Genomic DNA, 18,611 nt, shown 5'->3' with positions numbered 1-18,611 from the left:
AAAGCAAACTTCTGTTTTCTGGATGTCTGCCATTGCCTTCATCTTCTAATGTGCAAGACCATTTAAGCATTCTTACAGCATGGTGAAGAAAGTTGGTAGGTGTAGTTTGTGTTCTTCTATAATTTTTGTCCATATTTTGTGTTTCTTTCTAGTTTGGAAGCTCTTCAGCAAAAGCCCTCCCTGAATTATACAAGAAATCTGATATGCAAAATGAAGGCCGAATAGGTATTTCATGTACTTGTTTTATGTATTTTTGGCTTCGCCTAGTGTGTATTTTGCATGTAATCCATTGGAATTAAACTATTATTAACAAAAATCTATTAATCCTATGTATTTCTCCAAAAGAAAATAAACGATTGTGTTCACAATTCTAATGAGGCATTTATCTACCCTGCTGAATGATTGTGAAATCTGAAGGCTGGAGCAAACAGTCTCCATCCTCCCAATAAACTTCGCTTGATCCAGGGCTGGCATAGCAAAATTCCATTTTTAATGATTCCCTCATGTCTAAATGACCTCAGTGCTTTTTTTCAATGTTGCTTTTACATGAATGCTGCTGTTACTAGAGATTCAGGCTCCTGAGTGCTAAAAGTGTGAGGCTCTACTCTCACTTGAAATTTTAGTTTTACTAGGTGATTGGGAATGCATCCATTAATTGGGTTAAGTAGAGAGGGAAGAGCCTAGCCCACAATGATCTTTGTTAGCAAATACGTATGTGTGGAATAAAAACAGTGCTGGGGAACGCAGAACAGCAGCAGCTCAGAACATGCGAACAGGGTCGGTCAGTGGGCTTTTGAGCCTGCTGTGTCATTCAGTGACAACGAAATTGAAAATCATGCTAGCTTGCAGTTGCAAACTTGGAACAGGGAAGAGTCCCTTCTTTGAGACATTTTAGACGCAATGGCATAATGTGGGGGCTCATTTAAATCAGTGTGGTGAGCTAATACTCCCTCCTGCACAGCGTCAAACTGAAAGGACAACCTATTGGAACTGAGATGAGAAGGAATTTCTGCAGCCAGAAAGTAGTGAATCTGTGGAATGCATTACTACAGAAGGCTGTGGAAGCTAAGTCATTAAGTGTATTTAAGACAGACCGAACGTAAGGGAATCAAAGGTTATTAGTAGAAAGCAAGAGAATGGAGTTGAGAAACATAATCAGCTACAATCGACTGGTTGAGTAGACTCAGTGGCCTAATTCTACTGTTATATTTTATGGCCTTCATGAATAGGTTTTAAATTTGGAGCTACTTCTTTGTTGGCCTCTGAAAGCGAGGAGTTAATTTGGTAGGGTCAGCTGGTCTTCATGACTGTTGTAGAGTGTGAAAAAACACTTGTTTCCACGTTCAGGTAACCTTTTTTTAAAAATTCCATTTTTGTTGAGGCAACCTCTCACGGTTACTTTGAGGATGTGGATATGCTTGGCTTCCTGAATGTTGGTTATGAGCCTAGTTCATGTTTCAGTCCTGAGCTCTGGACATTTATGCCCAATATGTCGGGTGTAGTTTTGGCAGGGAATGTGCCTGTGTGTGCCTACTTCCTATGTTGGATATTTGCACATCTGTTCTGCAGGAAGGGTACTTGTCAGATCAATAAACTTTAAAAAATATATTTAAAAGAAAGAAAGAAATGAGGTACCTGTATTTTCAAGAAGTATACAAGTTGCTAGTTGCCTCAAAAGTCACTTTGCCAAGATCAGTAGATCCTCCTGTAACTAAGCCAATGCAAGGAGTCACTCTACTTCCTTCCACCTTGTGCGGAGACCATCCAAACCATCACTGAAGTCTGTACTCCTGTTTCAAATTTATCGCTTCATACTTGCAGTCATCACCATATTTTGCTCTTTCATAACTGCTGCAACAGCAGAATCTACGCCACCCCGCCCCACGCCCCCCCCCCCCCCCCCCCCAAAAAGTTGCTGATACCAATTTAAGTAAATTATAAGTGAGAGGTTGAAGTAAAATGAATAAATTCGGGGGAATCTTCGTAATATCTCTGATGTTTCAGCTCATGACCTATGTTTAATTCTAAATAAAAACTGAAAGACCTGCGAGATCTGCTGAGCTTTTCCAGCAATTTCTGTTTTTGTTTATGTTTAACTCTAGCCCTGACTTCTAGGAGAGTTAGTTTCCCTTCTTTCTGCTGACCTGAATAATACTGCATGAAACAGTACTTGGTTACCCTTAAACCTACTTGAAATTGCGTTTGAGGCTCATTAGACCTGCAAAATGGAGATATTAAGTTGTGTCAATAGTTGGTTATTTATATTTAGGACGGGCAACCCTGCCAAATTCACCTATCTAAAGTTTGTTCACTTTCTTCGGGTTTCTGTGGTCATGAAAGAGTTATGAATAATTTTTCAGTGGCTGTTCAAGCATTGGCAAAGTGCAGTGATACGGACTTAAGTATTTAAAAAATAATTGAATCGACATCTCTGACAACAGATTCTAGTATTTGTAGCATCGCAGTAAACTTCACCATGTCTTCTTCTCAGCAGTCCAGAAGTTCACAGCCTGCTGAGTTAACAGTAGTCTTTCTCCCTATGCAACTGAGAAACTTTCAAAATTCAAGGCTGTACCTTGTAAGGCTAGAGATGTGAAGAGAACCAATGTAAACTAAGTGAATTTTCATTAACCTACGTGAAATACAAAGCCTCCAAGATTAAACCTATTCTGTGAGAATGTCAGTTAAAGAATACATTTCAAAGATCAATAGACAAGTAAATGCATGAACTTGTTAATGTTTGGTTAATTTCACTATTTTAACCTTTTAAATGTATTTACCTTTTTGTTAGACACGTACCACTATGGAAATTTGATTTATGTGGTATTTTCTAATTTTGTATAAATATGCAGCTTTAATTTCATTCATTATGTGACGGCAATACTCACCTGGAAATTCCGTGTTAGACCAGCTATTATGTATAGCAGGCAAACTGAATTACCATGAATGTGTCTATATTAAGTAGGGGGAGCTTTGTTGGTCATTCTTCCTTCCAAAATATATCACTTCCCACTTGCCTGTTCCTAAACAGGAAGTGCAGAGTTTGTAATGAGGTCAGCTAGGTGGATCTGTCAGAATATGAGTTCCCTGATTGGGGCTGTTAATCTGGTTCAGTAGGGAGCCCTGGCTGACAGATATGAACAAGAATGTCAATCATCCTGCCACACTCTGAGGTGGCTGTAAGGGAACTGGATCAGTGTCAAGGACTCCCCATGTATAAATAAAGCGTGACTTGGTGATGGGATACCTGCCCGTCGGGTTATTTCGGGGATGATAAGGAAAATGCAGTTTTGATGAAATTCACTCTCAAAAGTTATGCTCTCAGGTGGGGTAAGCATTTCTGGCATAATGTCATTGTGTAGGAAGTTTGTCATCGAAGACTGGGCACAGTACGCAAAAAGAATGTATTATTTTTTTCAAGTGAAATGAGATTGGGGCAGATGAAAAGCAATGAGTAATTCTACTGACAGCATATTGATCTGCAGCTTTTTCATTTCTGCTGAGGCACCAGATAGTAAAATCTTTAAGAGTTGAACAGATTTAATTAAGGAATATTACGACCTCAAGCATCCTCTAATTCTTAGACACTATTGGTTTTACTCAGCAATTTGAGAAGCGAGAAATCTGTATTGGAATTTTTGATATTAAGACGACTGGCAGAGGCATCTGACTTTGGGTTAAGCCTTAATGAGATGCTGAGGACTGTTTGTTGTGTAGAATTATTGATGATACCATGCAAAAGTGTGTACTAGCTGAAGCCCAACTGGGCTTCAAACAGGCACTACAACGGGAAAATGTGGCAAGTGCAGCATGTGAGTCGCAGGATATCCCAACGGAACCGAACCCCCTCACCAGTCAAACTGAGCTTGGGGAAGGTGAACACCACCTGAGTGAAGGCAATTTCATAGCCTCACTCAGGACATATCCTAAAGAGAGGGACTATAGGCCAGCTCACAGCCAAACCGTGAAACAAAGCCAAGCCTCAACCAAACTCTTAAAATTTTCTTCAGGATCCAGACCAGCAAGCCATCGTAGTTGCTGCCAGTTGCAGACTTGAGATAGCAAAAGCATCCCAGTAGACCTGAATTGAGGAGGACAACTTATAGGCTGGCATCCAGGAGACTGCACAACCTGGAAAGTGCACCTACGTCAGGTTTGGAACAGTTAAATTGCTTAGCAGCATCCAAATCAGAACCAAACAAAATAAACGTCTCGGTAAATGGTTGCCTGGTTCTAATGGAGGTCACTACTGGTGTGGCCTTTTCAGTGATTGCACAACCAGTTTTTAACAAAATGCTCTAGACTCCAACCCTGCAAGAACTTGGCTAGGCTGAGAAGCAATACAGGGAACATTTACAGATGAAGGGTACAACTTCTGTTCTAATCTCTGATGAGAAGTAACCGGTTCAGTTACCACTGGCTGCAGTAAAAGCCTGAGACACAAGCTTGATGGGGTGTAATTGGTTGAGAAAGATTCACCAAATTGGCTCAACGTGTTTCGATTAGAAAATGGCTGCCTGAGTGAAGTCCTAGTTTTATACTCAGATGTTTTTCAGGAAGGTTTGGGGACTATGAAAGGAGCCAAGGCCACTTTGAAATTCCATGATTCTGCATGGTCAGCCCAGTGCCATTTGCCTTAAATGCAAAAGTAGAAGTGGAAATTTGAAGGCTGAAAAGTGAAAGAATCACGAAATCAAGATAACAAAGTGTGAAGCTGGATGAACACAGCAGGTCAAGCAGCATCTCAGGAGCGCAAAAGCTGACGTTTCTGAAGGGTCTAGGCCCGAAACGTCAGCTTTTGTGTTCCTGAGATGCTGCTTGGCCTGCTGTGTTCATCCAGCTTCACACTTTGTTATCTTGGATTCTCCAGCATCTGCAGTTCCCATTGTCTCTAATCACGAAACCAGCCCAGTTTGTGGTATGGCAGCACCAGTTGTACGAATTGTGAAGTCCAGTGGGTCATTTCACCTTTGTGGAGATTTTAAACAAATGGCATACTGCTTCTCCCAGCTGGACAAATATCCAGTGCCTCGCATAGAGGATTCATACAGCTTGCAGGGAGTGCTATCCTTGATGAAGCTGGACATGAGCCATCTATACCTGCAATTGCGGTTAAGTGAGGATTCCCAGATGTCTGCTACAATTAATATCCATAAGGGTTTCTAGCAATATAGGGAACTGCCATCTGTGGTATTGTCAGTCTTGCAATTTTTCAGCACTCAATGGAGAACATTTTACAAGGTTATGCCAAGTTGCCATTTATCTAGGTGATGGGCTAATTTTCGGGAAGACCAATAAAGAGCATTTAGAGGACTTGGACACAGCACTTAGACGTTTCTCCCAGGCGGTGTACGCCTTAGAAGGGAAAATGTGTGTTCCAGGCACCACAAGTGACCTACTTGGGCTACAGAATTGTCAAGACTGGGTTACACAGTTTAGATGATAGGGTTTCTGGTCAAAGGTGCCCCAGCTTTCATGTCCGTACCAGAGCTTAGGTCTTTCCTTGGATGGTGAATTATTATGTAAAGTTCACACATAACTTGGCATCTATCCTGGCAGCTTCGCACCAACTCTTAAAAAAATCATACAGTCATAGTGATGGACAGCACAGAAACAGGCTCTTTGGCCCAACTTGTCCATGCCAGCCAGATACCCTAAATTTATCGAGCCTCATTTGCCAACATTTGGCCCATATCCCTCTAAACCCTTCCTATTCATGTACCCATTCGATGCCTTTTAAATGTTGTAATTGTACTGGCCTCCACTTCCTCTGGTAGCTCATTCCATACAAGTTTCATCTTCAGTGAGGATAAAGTTGCTGGTCTCTTTTTTTTTAGGCCTCTTTTTAAATCTTTCCCCCCTTCACCTTAAACTGATGCCCTGTAGTTTTGGACGCACCTACCACAACAAAAGGACCTTCACTATTCACCCTGTCCCTGCCCTTCACAATTTTATAAACTTCTATAAGGTCACCCCTCGGTCTCGGAAGTTCTAGGGAAAATAGTCTATTCGGCCTCTCCCTATAGCTCAAATCTCCAACCCTGGCAACATGCTTGTAAATTTTTTTCTGAACCCTTTCAAGCGTGACAACAGCTTTCCTTTGGAAGTGAGACAAGAATTGAACACAGAATTCCAAAAGTGGCCTAACCAATGTCTGGTACAGCCACAAAATGAACTCTCAACTCCTAAACTTAATGTACTGACCTATAAAGCCAGTCTTGGAAGTTGTCCTGTAGCCGTGCCATAATTTTCAGAGAAGTGAAGAAACAGCTATCAGTCTCTTAGGTGTTGGCACACCCAAGCGAGATCTGTTATTGACATGCAATGTATCCCCATACAGCATCGGGGTGGTATTAGTTTATTAGCGGCCTAATGGAGAGGAATGTCCAATAACGTATGCATCCAAGACTTTGACTAATGCAGAGCGTAAATTCGCTCAGATTAAAAAGGAAGGTTTGGCGGTCATATTTGGAGACGTTAAGTTCCATCAAGATACCTTTACCGACTTAAATTTGTACTAATAACAGATCACATACCCTTGCTAGATCTAGTTAAAGAGGACAAAGCAGTGCCACCCATAGCTACAGGCCAAATTCAAAGGTAGGCTGTAATACAAAGTGTGTACAATTAGAAGTGGTAACACTGTCTGGGAGGCCAGGTGGTAAATGTGGATGCATTGAGCTGTCTCCATCTGGCAGATACGCCATGAATGGTACCGCCGCTGGAAGAATCTGTAATTTTTTTTGCTGGACACACTTCTAGTCACAGCTGACAATATAAAACTTTGGACTTAGTCCTGAACAAGCGCACGGACCATACGAAAGTTGCAAAGGCACAAACAGTGCAGGAGCAAAATGTGCCCAACTCCTTAGAACATAGAACAATAGAACAATACAGCGCAGAACAGGCCCTTCGACCCTCGATGTTGCGCTGACCTGTGAACTAATCTAAGGCCCTCCCCATACACTATCCCATCATTATCCATATGCTTATCCAAGGACTGTTTAAATGCCTCTAATGTGGCTGAGTTAACTACATTGGCAGGCAGGGTGTTAGTATCAACCAACACTTTGTCTGCCTGACTTTCTTGCTCACTCTCCGAGATCCATTTTTATCTATCCACTCATACCCTTCCCCTCTCCCTATCATCTGCATAAATACCACCTTTTCCTTGTGACTATCAGATCTGAAAAAGTATCATTGGACTCGAAATGTTAACTCTGTTCTCTGTACACAAATGCTGTCAGACCTGCTGAGCTTCTCCAGCAATTTCAGTTTTTGTTTCAGATTTCCAGCATCTGCATTTCTTTGTTTTCTGTTATTGATCAAGAACTCATTTTTTGATCTTGGTCAACCTAATACAACGACTATCAATGTATTCTCCATGATAACTGGACCAAAACTGAACTATGTGAGTTTGAACTGTACATTCCATTTATTGTAGGGTTACAAAACCCCCCAGAGTTGTCCAGGAATCTCCTGGAGGTTAGTCTTCAGCTCACTGATGTGAGCAAAGACCCAAGAGAAAGACCATTCAATCAACTGAGTGATTCAGATCATTTGAACACTTTTTATTGATAGAAAGAGGCAATGCGACTGGTTGGAGTGAAATATAGTGAAATCTCCTGGAAAATATGCATCTAGGAATGGCAACAATGGTCAACTAGGATGAGGATTCTAATTAGTATACTGAAAGGCCCAATCTCATTCAGTCAGTGCATATCGGATGAATAATGAATGGTGACTATCACAAGCCATTCTCCAGCAATTAAACACACATCAATTCAAGAGATGATTAAAAGCAAAATATTGCAAAAGATACTTGAAATCTGAAATGACAACAGAAAATGCTGGAGGAAGCAACAAGTCTGGTAGCATCGGTAGAGAGAGAAGTTTGAGTCCAATATAGCTGTGGGAGTGTCATACTGGATTGTGACAGCCTTTCCCACTGTCCTAGAACGCCTGGGTTCTCCCTGTCGTGAAATGTTGAAAATAGTTTGGAATCTTAGATTCCATAGTGAATATCACCAACTTGATCCCTTGCCACCTGAAAAAGGGAATACATTTTTTCTGAGATACTCCGGACGCTAGAGGCAAGCTACTGTACATTATGTACAGCCCATATTAGAGGCAGAGTTGGAGGAATTTGACCCAGTACTAAAACTCCCCAGGAGAAGCTACCAATTTAAAAAAAAACTGGTCTGTGTGCTTGGACTCAGAGCAGGAGGGATGTAGCGTTGTAAAGAGGTCAGCCAGGTGGACATCATAGAATAATGATTTAAAATTAATGTACGCCATTATTGGACTTCTTTTAAATTTTAGATTGTTTTAGAACCAAGCATGGTAAATAATGGCGCCTCAATATGTGTTTTAACCTATTCTGGAACTGGTTCTTTTTTAAAGATCAAGGGAAGTACCTGTAGCTGAGGTACCTTTGACTCTGAATGGAGGCAGTGCTGCGAAATCCTTGGATTGGGACTGTTAATCTGGTCCAATCAGGAGCCCTGGTTGACATAAGACCAGGAGTTATTTTAGCCCTATGCTGTTGATCTTTGAACACCTGGTGCAGAGGGGTTTGGGCAGATTGGGAAACATCCTCTTGGGTCTACTCCTGGGCTTGGCCAGGGTGCTGTAAACAAATTCAGGCAACGGGCCATGAGGGGATCTGCCGCCTGCCTGCCTCTCTTCTGCAGATATATTCCAGCCTGTGACATAGGAAAGGGAGAATGCAGTGTCCACCAATGTTCTTGATGCCTTTAGGGAGCCGTGGACACTGAGGGGGTTGGAGTGCTTTATTTCCCACTCCAACTCTATTTTGATTTTGTCCCCTCCTTCTCTCCTTTATCCTCCCCCTTCACTTTCTAACGTATGCATGGCCCTTAAAAGGTTTTGCATGTTAATGTTTTACTGCCACATCGATGCTTTGCTGGTGGTGGAGAGTACAGAATAAAGTCTTTGCACAATGATTTTTTTTTACAGTAGCATTATATGTACACAGCCACAGGTGATTTGGGGAAAATATAAGTACTACTGCAGGGCACCCTTCGGGTGCAGTGGGAGTGTGGGTTGGGGGGAGAAAACAGGAGTGTCAAACATCCTGATCACTCTGAGAGTTGGCTGTCTGGGAGGCAGATCGGTCACAAGGACTGTCCACAAGTAGATGAAGAGTGACTTGGTGATGGGATACCAGCTTCTGTGGAGTTATTTCAGGAGCATTGCTTGATCATATTTGTACTGTGGTTTTTAACAGAGTGGATCCTGTTTTGAAACATCAACACACAGTGCTACAGACGTAGCTTTGACAATAAAATGAAAAATTATTACAATAGAAATGAAGATAAAATGGAAAAATCTTATCTACTGGTATGATGAAAGATTTTAAATGCCCAGCAAAAGTATATTCGTATAAATCCCAAAATACTCCTTCATAAATTGCAAAGAGCCAAACCATTTTACACAGTACCTAAACCACTCCTCATTTAATACTCACTCCAGCGTGCTTGTATCTCTCACCTTGGTAGGTGTTAGTCACTTGCAACTTAAACTTATTTAAACTATTAAAATAGATCTGCAGATACAGTCTTCCTAGTGTTATAATGCCTCCCCATTAAATGGATTCAGCTTTAAATAACCTCTTCAGGGCTTTATCCCAACAATTCTGGTCTGAAGTTAACACAAATACTTCACTCTAAGGTAACTTAGTTGACTATATATGTTTTCCTTTTCAGGAGCACGTTTCTTACAACTATCCTCTTCCAAGGATTTTGCAGGACTGCCCATTCAGAGTCAAAAGTCTTTTAGCTATGGGTGTTTCCATTGGCCTTAAAAAACCAAGTTCCAGAACATGTCAAAACAAATGTTGAGGCTGTGTTATTTACCATGCTTAGTTGTAAAGCAATTTAAAATAAATAAAATCTCCTTAAAATTATTGTGAATATTGAGGCCCAATCAAGCCAATCTCTTTTCATTAGACAGAACCACCAGCCACAGTGTCAGTCTGGTGACCTTCATTTTGCTTCCTCTATGGCAGGTCTTTCTTAAGTAGGGAGATCAAAGCTGCACCAAACGCTCCAGATAGAGTCTCACCAAGGCCCTCTGTAACTGATTAAGTAAGACATCCATATATCTGACCTCCAGTCCTCTTGCAATACCTATATATTGGGAAGTGTGGGTATACAAAGCGCATTGCATGCCAATATTCTCTTTGACTTCCTAACTGTCTTCTGCCCCTGTCTATCTACTTTCACTGACTATTGTATAAAGATACCTACAGCCCATTGTACACCCACGCTTCTCAATATATTAATATTTAAGAATACTTTCTCTTTATATTTTTCATTAAGCACATAACTTCATAACTCCAGGATGTTACATTGTACAGCATCTGCCATTTCTTTTTCTTAGATCCAGAGTTGTTCCTACACACAACTGAACTTTTATTACCCCATGACCAAATTGCCCATGGTATTTTTTTTTCCATCTGCTAACTACCAGTAGTAAAATACCTATGTTTTCAACTCAATAATTTAAGTGCAAAGCCCATTAAGAAAGCCAGAGCTCACTTTGACAAACAAACTAGCTGCACCGAGATGGTCTAATTTCACAGTAAACGTATGTGTTAGATGAGATTTGATACAGGTATAATGTAAACAGCGGGATTTGTACATATGAGTAATTTGTGAGCATTTCTCTAGTCATAGTGATTTATTTTAGAAACATTTGAGGCCAGAATTTAGAATTAATGGACTTTGTGCACCATTAATGGGCTTTTATTTATTTTAGATTGTTAGTGAATTCCGCAGATTCACAACCTTTTGAAAGAAGTCATTTCTCCTTGTCTCTTTTAAATCTGCTACTCCTTCATCTAAAACTAAGACCTGTCAATTCCAGATTGCTGTACAGTTGGAAACATTCGCTCTACGTCTCCTTTATCAATAACCTTTACCATCTAATATCTTGATCAGATCTCCTCTCATTCTTTGAAACTTTGATGAATATAGATCAAAATAGCTCAATCTCTCCTCACAAAACAAGCCTTTCATCTCTGGAATTAACCTAGTGAACCCTTGTATAGTAGTTACACCAGAATCACTTTCCGTAATAGCTCAGTATCTTTAGAAAACTGTAACTTTAACTTGTAGACTGGAATCTGAGTTTCAAGTCCTCTATTGGGCATAGTCCAAACGTGGAAGTGTAGGGACAATCAGTAACTCTTTACTCCAAGTTAACCTAGTGTTTACTATATTCTCCCCTTATCAAGGCACTGCTCTATATGTGTATGTCCAAGCAAGGACTTGAAGAACTGCACCACTCAATGTAAAACTGAAACAAAGAACTCTCCATCTAAGATAGAAAGCTTCCCAGGTTTAAATAAAGCATAAACTTCTAATAGAAACCTTGAGTTACAATTGGCTACCTTCCTAGATCCTAAAATCCTAAAGTAAACAAGTGCCATCAGGATGCTAAAGTTTCCTCCCTCAATCTATTTTCAAGGAACTTACAATTGCTTCTGTCACCATGTTAAGGTAATAGTTACCGTACAGAAAATCCAAATGTCACTAACTCAAAATTCAAACCCCAAACATAAATTAAATGAAATTTTAAAATATATAGAAATCAGACAGCTTACATCACTTATGGCATAATTCGCTTAACTCAGAAGATATTAATCTGCCATTCTTCCCCTCACTAAGTAAACCCCATGCAGGCTGGGTTTCTGTTTTGAATGCTATTTTTTAAGTACATTCTTTTTATATCAACATGTGAATTACAAATAGATGTAGATCTTTTGGCCCTTTGGTCCTCCTTTGTCATTTCCTATGATTGAGTGATTTGCTTGATTGTGGCCTCAACTTCATTTTCTTGCCTAACCTGTACCCTTAAATTCTTGATTGGCAAAGAAGTCAATCTAACTCGGACCCTACCTCGACTGTTCTCTATAGAAGAGAATTCGCAAATTAACAGCCTTCTGAGAAAACAGATGATTCCTCATCTGCAGTTTAAGGGGAAGATCATGCTTTTAAAATTGTGCCCTTTAAGTTTAATCTTGACCATAAAGGGACATGTTCCCTCAGTGTGCATCCTGTCAAGTTCTCTCATGATTTTGTATGTCTCAAAGGACCATCTTCCATTCCTCTAAATTCAAATACTACATGTGCAATATATCCAAATATTTCACATAAGATGGCTGCAATGATAAGGCTATCAGATATGACTGGGGGAAGACGATGGCCTATTGCTATTGTCACTGGATTAGCAATCCATGGACCTAGGTAACGTTCTGGGAACCTGGGTTAGAATCTCACAGCAGGTGGTAGAGTTGAAGTTCAGTTTAAACCTAGAATTAAAAGTCTAATGATAACAATATTGATCATTGTCACTTGTTGTGAAAAGCCCATCTGGTTCCTAATGTCCTTCCAAGATGGCAATTGCCATCCTTATCTGGTCTGGCCTACATGTGATTCCTGACCCACAACAAGACTATTAGAAATAGGAACAGGACTGGCCGCTCAAGCCTGCTCCACCATTCAGTAGGCTCATGGCTGATCCCTCCCTCCTCATATCCAGTTTCCTGCCCTTTCTCTACAAACTGCACATCCATGCAGCACTATGCACCATAAGCAATTGAATTGTACTCAACCTCATGGCCTAGTATATCCCTTCTGTTGCCGTCAAGTCTCAGGATTAACCCTGGTGCAATGAAGAGTGCAGGAGGGCAAGACGACCAGCACCCGGTACCCTAAAAATGAGGTGTCAACTTGAAGCCACAGCAAAGAACTAATTGCATGCTAAACCACAACTGATAGAGTTAAGCAATTCTCAGGCAACTGATCAAATCTAAGCTCTGCAGCCCTGCAACATCTAGTCATGATAATTAAACAATGCACTGGAAGAGGAGGCTCCATAAATATCTCCATCCTCAGTATGGGGGGGAGCCCAGCACATCAGCGCAAAAAATAAAGCTGAATTATTCACAGCAATCTTGAGTCCGAAGTACAGTTGAATGATCCATCTTGCCTTCCCCCCAGAGGTGCCCAGCATCCTGGATGCCAATCTTCAACCAATTCGATACACTGCATATGATGTCAAGAAACGGTTGGATGCATTGGATATTGCAAAGGGCCCTCGTGGCATTCCAGCGATAGAACCCTAGAATTTACCATGCCCCTTGCTGTTCCAGTATACTACAACATTAGCATCTACATGACAATGTGGAAGTTTGCCCACATATGTCCTGTACACAAAGAGCAAGACAAATCTAACCCAGCTAATTACCAACACATCTAACTATTCTCAATCATTTGTAAAATAATGGAAGGTTTCATATGGAGTTTGATCAAGCAGCACCTGCTGAGTGAGAGGATATTCACTGATGCTTGGTTTGGGCTCCACCAGGACCACTTAGCTCCTGACCTTATTGCACCATTAATTCAAACATGAACAAAGGAGCCAAACTCCCAAGATAAGGCGAGAGTGATTGTCCTAATCAACAAGACCTCAGTTAATATACAGTAGCATCAAGGACCCCTAGCAAAACTGGAGTGAGTGGTAATGGGGAAAGTCTCTCCACTAACTGGAATCATGCCTTTCACAAAGAAAGGCAGTTGTAGTTGTTAGAGGTCAGGCCTGGTTCCATGACAATTGTGCGAGAATCCCTCAGGGGAATATACTTGGCCCTGCCATTTTCAGCTGTTTATCAGTGATGGTCCTTCAATCATAAGGTCAGAAGTGCTGATGTCCACTAATGACTGGACCCTGTTAAGCATCATTTGCAACTCCTCTGTTAATGAAGCAGTTCAAGTCCAAATACAGTAGGATCTGGACAATATCCAGGTTTGGGCTGAAAAGTGGCATGGACCTTCTGTGCACACAAGTACCAGGCAATGACTATCTCCAATAAGAAAGAATTGAACCATCACTATTTGACCTTCTTTGCCCCAATATCAACATCCTGGAGGTTGTCATTGACAAGGAACTAACCTGGACTAGTCATGTAAATAATGTATCCACAAAGAAGCTTGAGGCTTGGAATCTTGCACAAAGTAACTTACCTCCTGACTTCCTAAAACCTGTCCACCATTTACAACTTGGAATTCCCTTTCTCATGGTACTATGGGTTTACCCACAGCACATGGTCTGCAGCAGTTTAAGAAGGTAGCTTTTCACTATTCCTCAAGGATAGTTAGGGAAAAGCACTGGTCACAGATCTCCAGTCAGAAAAACACCCTTTCACACTAATCTGTGTTTTCTGTGACTAAGCCAGTTCTGTAGCTATTTGTCTACATCACTGTGGATCCCATGTGACTTCAGCCTGCCTTGTCAAAGGCCTTGATAAAGTACTTGTAGACAACACCTGCCCCCTTGCCCTCAATCATGTTTTGTCATTTCCTCAAAAAAACTGTCAATATTGTGAAACAGAACATCTCCTGCACAGAACCATGATGCCTATTGCTAATAAGTCCATATTTTTTCAAATGTGAATTATTCCTGTCCCTAAGAATTTTTTCCAATAATTTCGCCACCACCGACATAAGGTTCACCGACCTGTATTTTCCCATATTATCCTTGTTGCCCTTCTTAAATAAAAAAACTTTAGCTATTTTCCAGTCCTCTTGCACCTCTGCTGTGACTAAAACCTGTGACAGATTTTGTGCAAGGCCCCCGCAATTTCCTCAGCTGCCTCACTCAGTATTTTGGAACAGATCCTATCAGTTCCTGCAGACTTGTCTACCTTAATGCTTTTCAAAACAATGTGAAGACCAATACAAGATATTCGTTAGGACTTCACCCTATTCCACTGGTTCCATGCATTAATTTCCTCCTTTGTCTTTGAGTGACTTCCCCTTTCCCTAGCTACCTGCTTCCTCCTTATATACATCTAAAATGCCTTGGGATTTTCCTTAATCTGTTTGCTGAGGACATTTGACGGCCCCTTTTAGCCCTCCTAACCCCTTGTTTCAGTTCTATCCTGCTTTCTTTATATTCCTTGAGGGCTGTGACTGTCTTCAGATTCTTAGTTTTTTTTTGTATTCTAATGCCCAGAAGAGTTAATTATTTCAACAACTAAGGCAGTATTTTATGAGTGGTGGGGCTGCCAAAAATGTCACCCTTAACTGTCAGGCTTTCCCATAGCCATTTAACATAGAGGCCCCCATTTGGAAAGGTGCTAGCTTATCTGGTCACAGTTGGATTGAATTAAATTGAATAATTTATTGTCACATATTCAATGTAAAAATACAGTGCCATCTGATTCAGTGGGTACTGCTGGGACTGCATTCAGTCGGGAGCTGGACGACAGGCAAATTAATTGAGGGATTCTCAGTGGGCTCAGGAATAGAAGGCCTCTGTAAAATGGGGAATGAGGTGGGAATGGGCTGCACAGGCCTCGATGGGCAGACCTTTGGGAGAAAACTCCCACTTTTTCTTATCCAAAGACTCAAACAGGTTTACCTACTAGGCTCCCTGCCCATTGCCAACCACCTCCTCACAGTGGAAAATTGTGCCTGGAAAGAAGAAGCTATTAGTTGACCACTTAAGAGCCTCGATTGGCAGAAAGTAGCAGGACTGCTGGAGTCATTGGCCTCTACTCAGTAAGTCATATTCAAACTAGGAACAAGCAGGTGGGTAAGAAACGTGAAAGGCATCCATGGCGTTTGATGGTGGTTCCTCCTCCCCAAATTCCAAATATATCCACAAGACTGCAAAATTCTTCTCAATGTAATGTAGAAGTGATTGAGTGTTCTTCATTTGGAAGCGAGAAAGACCTTTTACTGGTTCAGTTGTTGTTCATAAATTCAGATTAGTTACAATGCATTGTAATTTAAGAAGATGTATTCACTTTATCTGGTTAAGTTTGTTTTGACTGATTAACCACTTTTTCCTGAAATACAATCTTACCTAATAAACTGTGCCACACTTATCAAATTAGAAGTTTGTTTTGCCCTGAACATCATTCCTAATACAATTTACTACAGAAGGAATGTTTGAAGATTTCCTTTGAATTCTGTGTGCATGATAGAGTAAAGAACAATGGAATAGAAATAGCAAATTCAAAATCTTGGCAACTCTTGAAGGTCTAGACCTGCCTTTGCAAGGAATTGTTTTCATAAACCCTGGGCAGGATTTGTCTGCCTCAAGGTCTTAAATGGTTCCTGTCAGTCGAAAACAGCTGGGAAACATCTGGCATCCATTTTTCAGTATCACTTGGAAAGAATTTCACATGTAAATAAGACCAATATAAAAGCACAGCCCTGTGAACACTAGCTCTTGCACACTGGATCTAAAAAAGCACAATGGATTCCCTGTGTTGTTAGTGGGCTGCAAATAAGCTATGACATTTTTGTATGTTTGGTAAGCTGCAAGTTATTTTCCTATCACTAAAAATTATGCATTTTTTATGAGTCTATAAACAAGTATATATTTAGACAGTATATTGCTCATAACTTGATAAATGTTTTCTTCAATAGCCATTGATTACAGTATTTAAATATGGCCTTTAGTTGAAACCTGCTTATCAAAGTTTCAGGCTAAATATAGAAAGACAATCCATTAATTCTTGTGTCTGTGTGACTGTTTTTTTCTTTAAGCAGTTAAATATGTAAGATCTACTAGCACTTAAAATAGTGATTATTGCTTCCTTGTTTATATGGGAAATCTTCTGAAATATTTTATTTATGGAACATCAGACCTGATTTTTCACAGCCAGATCTGCCATACTTCCCTCCAATCAAGCAATTTGGAGGGCAGTTGTGGGCCTTTCACCAAAATGAAGACCCTAGAAGCCCAAGGCAAGTTGCCAGCCAATCATAGGCCAGCAGTTCTTGCGGTTCTAACACCTGGCAGCCCCAAATATCCCCAGACAGCAACTTCTAACTCACAATCACTTCCATCTAGAAGAACAAGGGAAACAGATATGTGGGAACATCAACATCTGTACGATTCCCTCCAAGCTGCACCCCTACCTGACTTGGAAATATATCACTGTTCCTGGTTCAAAATTTGGAATTCCCTCTCCAAGGACTTTGTAAATCTACACACAGCACATGGACTGCAGTGATTCAAGAAGGCAGCTCACCACCACCTTCTCAAGGGCAGCTAGGGGCTGGCCATAAATGCTGACTTACCGGCGATGTCCACATCCTATGAGTGGATAAAAAAAGTAACACATTAAATTCAAACTTTGGCCTGCCTTGGCAGAGGCACAATTTGCTGAATTATCTTTTTTAATGCTGTTAAAGGAAGTAGTTCTTGTATCCAGAAAGGTTACGGAGCTTGTATTTTTGCGACAATATATTATTCTAAGAACAGTTTCTGAACTTTTTTTTTACTAGTTATTTTAATTTAAGTTTCTAGTTCAAACTGGCGTTCGGGAGGTCCATCATCAATCAGCAGTGGAATAAAAGCGAAAGGTACAGCCGATGTGTACAGTAAATTTAGACCTGTGAAAAGAGTTTCACCTCTCAAGCATCAACCAGAAAGCCCTGAAAATGATAGAGATACTGAACAGCATAAACTCAAGGGTAACTATAAAAAGCAAGATGATACTGAAAACCCAAGTGAACCTAATACCTTGTGTTACAACAATGGACAGTTGTTTAAAATCAAAGACACTGGTACTAGCATTTTGCTTGGTGAACTTGAACATTATGATTTGGATATGGATGAAATTTTGGATGTGCCTTATATTAAAGTAAACCACTTTCCTTCCCAAAAATGTAGTCCTTTCACAAAGGTTGCCTCAGAGAAAAGGCCAGGCATGGAAATGAGAGACGATGGCAACAGGATTTGCTCAGCAGTGAAGCATGAGAATTCACCAACCAACGTAACGCAATTTTGTATACTGTCACCAGTAAATAGTTTGGAGTTGAGGAAAACAAAACCAGTTGTCACAAAACCTCATAGGCATGCAACTGTGAGCATAGAGGGCTCTGAATCACCAGATGGCTGTGATGCATTACATAATGCTGAAGCTGAGGGTAAAGATTTGAGTAGCAGAACTTCAAGCTTGTTTGTTAATTCACATGGACATAAGATTAGCGGTACTATGCAAAACTCTCGACCAAAGACATTGTCTCTGCAAAGCCCAACTGAGAGTAAACTAGAAGAAGGAAATGCTAATAAAAATGGGATTAGCATGGGAAGACCTGGAGAGACAAGTGAGGAAGCAAAAAACGTCAAAAGTATTTTAAACATAGTCAGAGAAGGACAGATTTCATTGCTGGTAAGTGAACTATTGTATTTGCTTGTAGATGTTTTAAATAACCAAAAAGCAAAATAGTTGGATGCTCAAGTCAAGTTTTTATTTTTTGTTCTGTTTTTTAAATTCTGTTTTATGCCGATTCTGGAATTGCTTGTATTCTAGGAGTCCCAGGAATTTTCAATATTGTTGAACAACAAAACTGAAGATGGTTTTTTAACAGTAATCTTTAATTTTTAGAAAGCTAAAACCTACCTCAAAATTGTATGCAGAAATGCTGCACCATTATCTGACTTGATAACCTGAATAGAGAAAGCAGCACTTTTTTTTGGTGGTCAATAAAGCTTTCCAATTATTAAAGAAGTAAACTGAAGTTCTTTTGTATGTTGTTTTGTTGATGTTTTAAGTGAACATT

General features: G+C 40.4%; 1 protein-coding gene across 4 annotated transcripts in view; it reads left to right on the top strand.

The window, feature by feature from the left end:
* sncaip (synuclein, alpha interacting protein) overlaps positions 1-18,611 on the top strand; it is a 112,115-nt gene that overhangs the window by 55,513 nt on the left and 37,991 nt on the right. For all 4 annotated transcript variants that reach the window (XM_048527374.2, XM_059644675.1, XM_048527376.2 and 1 more), the window contains 2 exons: positions 153-225; positions 17,346-18,220. In XM_048527374.2, coding sequence (XP_048383331.2) covers positions 153-225; positions 17,346-18,220 — 948 coding nt within the window. The remainder of the gene's footprint in view (positions 1-152; positions 226-17,345; positions 18,221-18,611) is intronic.

Source organism: Stegostoma tigrinum, chromosome 3, assembly GCF_030684315.1.
Source record: "Stegostoma tigrinum isolate sSteTig4 chromosome 3, sSteTig4.hap1, whole genome shotgun sequence".
Taxonomy (NCBI): Eukaryota; Metazoa; Chordata; class Chondrichthyes; order Orectolobiformes; family Stegostomatidae; genus Stegostoma; species Stegostoma tigrinum.
Note: the sequence above shows the minus strand (reverse complement) of the source record. Positions and strands in the feature narration are given on the sequence as shown.